At 37.8% G+C, this 6,291-nt stretch overlaps 1 protein-coding gene across 1 annotated transcript; it reads left to right on the top strand.

The window, feature by feature from the left end:
* Positions 1-1,736: 1,736 nt before the first annotated feature.
* On the top strand, positions 1,737-6,085 carry LOC104538241 (ephrin type-A receptor 6-like; the record flags this gene model as incomplete). Its single annotated transcript, XM_010181371.1, has 2 exons — positions 1,737-1,868; positions 5,422-6,085. Coding segments are annotated over exons 1-2 (796 nt in total), but the record flags the coding sequence as incomplete, so codon positions are not given.
* Positions 6,086-6,291: the final 206 nt, after the last annotated feature.

The following is a 6,291-nucleotide window of genomic DNA, read 5'->3' as shown; positions in this document are numbered from 1 at the left end:
GCTGTCACTGAGAAGAGCCTGGCTCCCTCCTCCTGACACTCGCCCTTTACAAATTTATAAACATTAATGAGGTCACCCCTCAATCTCCTCTTTTCCAAGCCAAAGAGACCCAGCTCCCTCAGCTGCTCCTCAGAAGGGAGATTTTGCTCACCAGTCAGATTTTGCTCACCAATCTTGTGTTCTTTTCAAGCACAACTTTTTCCTTAAATTATCTGCATGAAAAGCTGGTACTTACTAGTAGAATGTTTTACCCAGGAGTCCCATTGTGTACTTAATATCTAAATACGTTACATGTTAAGCCTACCACAAGCTTTCCTTATTCAGGAGTGAGTTAAGATGTACTGGTTAGGTGTATTTAAGTGCGGAATCCTTCATTTTGGAGAATTATACTTTAAATGGGTAAGGAGATTGGGGAGGGAACTTTCTAGCTAAGGATACAAGTGCAGCATAAGGGCAGATGGTCTCTTCCATTTTTTAAACTGCTGTGAGAAATGCACTCACCAAATGCAAATTTAGAGACGGATCAATTCTGTGAAACAAACGTTTATTAGCAGCATGCTGGGTGCATTCAGGAAGTGGGATGCCTGAAAAGCACACCTGCTAATAGGTTGAGGTTTATTTATAGTAACATTCATTATCATAGCCACACATTTTTACAAAGTTATTTACATATTCAGCAGTTTTCTGGGGAAATCTTTAACATAAGTTTCCGCCCATTGTCGCATGTGCACTAAAATTCTGAGGTGGTAGTTGAGAGTCCGAAGATGAAGGCTCATAGTCTTCAGGATTGAGTCTCATTGTCTTCATCACTGTAAACTTTTCACCTTTATTGTCTCTGTGTAACTAGTCGTGATTTAAGTCAGTTTCTTGCAGCTGTGTTAGCTCATTAGTTCCTTATCTTCAAGGATGTTCTGCTTATCTTAGCTTTGAGGCACCTTCCTTTCTGTCTTTAAGATTTACCTCTGTCTGTGAATGTAGAAATCTTCCAGGCCTTGACGGATTTACAACCTTTCAGAAATACTGTAGAAGTTACCAGCTCCGTCTGAATTCCCCCCCCCCCTTTCTTTTCTTTTCTATATCCAATGCGAATTCTTTCACTTTCCACTGTACCCCATTACCAATTAGGGTTTTACTAATTTTTTTTTTTAAGATTCTCATCTTGTTATGTTCCAGAGCACCACGTCTTATAAAACTTATTTCAAGACTTTAGCCATGTTTCTATTCCCTAATGCTTAATTACTTCCCACACACAGTTTCTCACACTGCTGAGTAAGAGTGTGGGCCTGAGTAACCAGTGTCCTTATCTTTTCCATTAAATGAAGTAAAATGTCCATAGAAAGGATCTTGAGCTGTGCAGGATGCTAAAACTGCCATCCTAGATTACCAAACTGCTGCTGGGTTCAGTGCCTGAATAACTGTTTTCTGAGATTAAGAACCCACTATTAATTCATCAATCAGTGTGAGAACTTGTAGGAAACGTGTCTTTTATTACAGGTGAAGCTATCTAGGTGTCAGCTCATTATGAAATAGACGTTTTCCACTGCTTGATATAACTACACCTATTAACTGGAAAAGCTGCTTACAGCAAAATTTAACATAGAAATAAAGTATTGTAATGAATTCTTCAAGCACGTATAGGGCTGCTGCTGAACAGTGAGAAGCTGCTGGGCCTTGTCTCTAGGCAAATGGCAGGACGGAGCTTGCCGATGAAGGAAACGAGAGGCTCAAGTGGCACGATGGAGAAGAGCCTGCAGTGCAGGCTCCACAATATGCAGTCCCTAGCTCTGATGGTGTGCCATGACTGCTCTCTGTCTGCTGCCCATGTGCAGTGCTTACGACTGGAAGTCAAAGAGGAGCGTAGGGTTGATGTGGGAACATGAAACTTTACAGTGCTGCCATAGAGGTCTAGGAGGTGACAGCAGTGTGAGCTAACATCCTCTAAGTCCTTTCTGTTCTGCATTCCTCCCACAAATGTATGGCTAGTAATTTAACATCTCTTCTCTTTAAGTAGCACGATCTGACCTGAGTAAGGCCTCACGTAAGAGGCCAACCGTGGTTTAAAGATAGTAGTTAATATTCAGAACATGTTGAAATAACTCTGATGTTTTCAGGGAAGTTGACTGCTTCCATAAGGCTGAAACTGATCCACTGTGTTTACTTTTCTGTAGAATGGTATCAGTAAGACATTTTCTTACCAGACAGTACTGTGTTTAAAAATAACATAAAATATGTGAAATGCAATCTCTTTTTGTAATGTTCATACAGCCTTAGGTGATAAAGCCTATTGAGTTATAATAAATAGCTCATGTTGATTTTGTAAATCTGTAGTTTTAAGTTTAAAATATGAATAACAAAAGTGGGAAACACTAAAAACAGGTTTCAGTATTATATATAGCTAGTACAAGATTGAAATTAGGTAATTTGTTCTTTATAGTGTTCTCTGTGCAGCTGTTAAATATTAGTGAAGTTCTAAAAATGGAACAGAAAGTTGTAAAGTAGCTTGTAGAGATATGAAAACAGCTGAGATTTTATCTAACTAAAGATCTGTGTGGGTTGAAGCCTAATCTCTTATTTTGTACTTGAATGTGACAAGAAATTTAAATTCTCTCTACCAATCTTCAAATTCCATGTTCTTCTATTTTAATGACATTTACTCTTCCTGCCACATGTGAAAGTAAAATGTAACCTCTTATCAGCACTGCTGTTGATCACAATGTTAAAGTAGAATTTTGAAATCTTTCCTCCAAACCGTGTTTTTGACATTTCTTCTTCATATGTCCTGGAATGGCAGTGGTGTGGGGTCTTTTTTGGTTTTAAAAAAAGCTGCTTGCTGCTGCTGCTTCAGTCAAAATTATCGGAGGTTTGCTTTATTTGAAAGAAACATAATAAAAAATTCTGAGAGTATGCAGAGCATTGAGACTCCAAGAGGCTCAGTTTGAATGAAGTCTGAACTGTCAGCTTGTTGAGACCAGGCAGCTTCGGCCAGCTTTTGTGCATATTCAGTTAGGTATTCTGGGGTGAGCTACCATATTCTCATGCAAACACCACCAAAGAGACACATGTTGCTTTGCTTTTAAGGTTTAAGGGAAGAATAGGGTTTTTTTCACAACTAAAATGTTTATAAATACTTTTTGCTTGATTAATTAGGAGCTATGATATGAAATGCCTCCAAAAGAAAATTTGTGTGTATTTGATAAATTGCATTTTTTGTTTTCCGCACTGAATTTAAATAGTGTAATATTTACTGGTTGTTTTTATCAGAAGAAAAATGCAAATTTAAAAAAAAAAATTAAAAGCAGGTTGCATTTCACACAAGAAGAATGTGTCCTTGTCAGAGACATCACAAATTGAGTTCTGCCAGACTTTTCAGCAAATCACATTGACATGTTAGGGTGGTGGAATTTACCTTATTCGCACTCCGCTATTGGAGTGCAAATGACTAGTCATTAAAAGTACATGCTAGCAAACTCACAGCTGTATTTATAAGCATACCTTATACAGCACATCCCAGTGCAATGACTAGGTTGAAACATTAGATGTTAACCTTTTGCGAGCTCTTATTTGTATGATGATTAGATTTTTGTTAAATATTTTTGCAAATAACTTTTAAATGTTTCTCTTCCCCAGTGCTCGTATTCTTATAAATTGGGAATTGTCAGCAGGCTAGCAGGGAGCACAATGAAAGACACAGGCATGAAGCATGCAAGGTCTGCTTTGAACGAACTAAAGCACTATCCACGTTTGATGAATCCATCTTGTTTTATTCTTCTAACCCAGTTATTGAAGTGCTGAGCTTTGCTTTCCTACAGCAGTAATAGATTTATATTATTAACTACACGGTTAGCAGTGAACTTCAGGGCTTTAATTTCTAAGTTCAAATTGAGATATTGATTCAAAGTGATTATATAAATATTTCTGAAGATAATCTTGTGGTAGGGAAGGGTATGTTGGGTAGCTTTTTTCTCAGTTTTTTTTAAAAGGCAGTACTATGTGGAAGCTTTTTTTGCTTTAAGCTACTTTACTCTGGTTCTGATGACTGCTCAGTATTTTAAGAACTACATTGTCATCCTACCTACTACTCTCTTATTCTGGTTTAGGGTTTGGGGCCAGGGGGATTGGTTGTGGTTGGGGTTTCTTTGGTTGTGGTTTGTTGTTTTCTTTTTCCTGTAAGAGACCTTTCTGGAACTTATAAGACATCCTCCTCTTAATGTGGTTTGATACACACAATACAAAAAACCTTTTGCACTTCTGCTTCTTTTTTCTAATTCCACATCGTGGTTATATTTGTGTGTAATATAAATTTGTGTAATAAAGCTTAAACTAATAGCATGTGTTTTATATGTGAAGAAAAAGGTGCTATGTCCTTGGCTCTTGTTACAGATACGGTAGTCAAACTAGGCATCAGAACCTGAGATACTTCTCTGGGTTTTTGTTGTTTGTTTTTTAAAAAAGTAAGAGAAAGTACATCTAAAAAGCCATGCAAAAACTTCTGGTGGGACTTAATATTTTTTGGATATAGGACTATAGTTCTGTGTTTTCATAAGAAAAACTACTACTGTATTGATGTTAGGAGTACTTAGTGGAAAGTTGACTCCATTACATTGAAGCTATTTTGGTAATCCTTTAGGGTACCAGAATATGGTAGACATTTGATATGCCTTTCATATGTACCACATGGATAATTTTTCAAAGATTCATGTTTTTTGAGAGCCTCTGTGCAGGAATTTCCAGCAGAATTTGAGAACATTCTAGTGAAGTTGATGTCACATAAAACATAAAAGGAGGGGAGAAAAATGTATCCTTCACTTCTGAACTGTAAGATCTTTTGGGTTTGGGTTTTTTGTTGTTGTTGGTTTTTTGTTTTTTAATAACTAAGTGTAATACAGACCCTGTGGATCCAGAAATGTGACATCTCTGTATATATAGTTAAATATTTCTAGGGCATCTGTATATAAACCAAGGCAACTTACAGCAAACACCTCAGAGCCACCAAACCAGAGAGGCTGCATCCCAGCTGCTCACTGCTGCATGTCCCAGCCAGTGCCGTGTGGCTGAGCTATGGGGATTGCCTGGACTGCAAGAGAGCCAGCCCACCAGCATTCCAAATGGGGTTTTTCTAGCTTTTTTTCTTCTTTTTTTTCCATAGGTGGCTGAATGACATGCCCAGGAATGTTCTCAGATTTATTAAATTTGCTAATATAAACATGGCTAGTATTTCCCTCTTCTACTGAGCTGCACTGATTTGATTAATGTTTTAATATAGAAATGTATTGTAGAGTTTCTGAAATAAAACTTATTGTACCATTCTGTAGTTGGTATCTGCTTGGGACGCGCTCACATGTGTATGTGTATAAGTGGGCTTTGTGTATGTATATGATACATGTATTTCTTAATTTTCAAACAGTTTTATTTTCTTTTCAGTGGGATGCCATAACTGAAATGGATGAACACAATCATCCCATTCATACTTATCAGGTATGTAATGTGATGGAACCAAACCAAAACAACTGGCTTCGAACAAACTGGATCTCTCGTGATGCTGCACAGAAAATTTATGTGGAAATGAAGTTTACCCTGCGGGACTGCAACAGTATTCCATGGGTACTGGGAACCTGCAAGGAAACTTTCAATCTCTACTACATGGAGTCAGATGAGTCTCATGGAGTAAAATTCAAACCAAACCAGTACACTAAAATTGATACCATTGCAGCTGATGAGAGCTTTACCCAGATGGACTTGGGTGACCGCATTCTTAAACTCAACACAGAAGTTCGTGAGGTTGGGCCAGTAAACAAGAAAGGATTTTATCTTGCTTTTCATGACATTGGAGCATGCATTGCTTTGGTCTCAGTCCGTGTTTATTACAAAAAGTGCCCTTTCACGGTCCGTAATCTGGCTATGTTTCCTGATACTATTCCAAGAGTTGATTCTTCCTCTTTGGTGGAAGTGCGGGGTTCCTGTGTGAAGAGCGCTGAGGAACGTGATACTCCAAAATTGTATTGCGGAGCAGATGGGGACTGGCTTGTGCCTCTGGGTCGATGCATCTGCAGTATAGGCTATGAAGAAGTGGATGGGTCCTGCCATGGTAAGAACACATCGTTTGATTTTAATTTCTTTTTTTTTGTTATTATTTTTTAAGTATTATTATCTTATATGCACAGAAAATAGCTCATTGTATATTGGAAATATTGCATCACGCTTTCAAGAAATGCCTCTTGTCCAGAAATAAGTAAGGTTATGTAATACTAATAATAATAAGTAAGGCAATGTAGGCCCACTGATGAATGGGGT

This window comes from Mesitornis unicolor, unplaced genomic scaffold (genome assembly GCF_000695765.1).
Source record: "Mesitornis unicolor isolate BGI_N332 unplaced genomic scaffold, ASM69576v1 scaffold12933, whole genome shotgun sequence".
NCBI classification, from domain to species: Eukaryota; Metazoa; Chordata; class Aves; order Mesitornithiformes; family Mesitornithidae; genus Mesitornis; species Mesitornis unicolor.
This window is presented reverse-complemented; position numbering and strand designations above follow the sequence as displayed.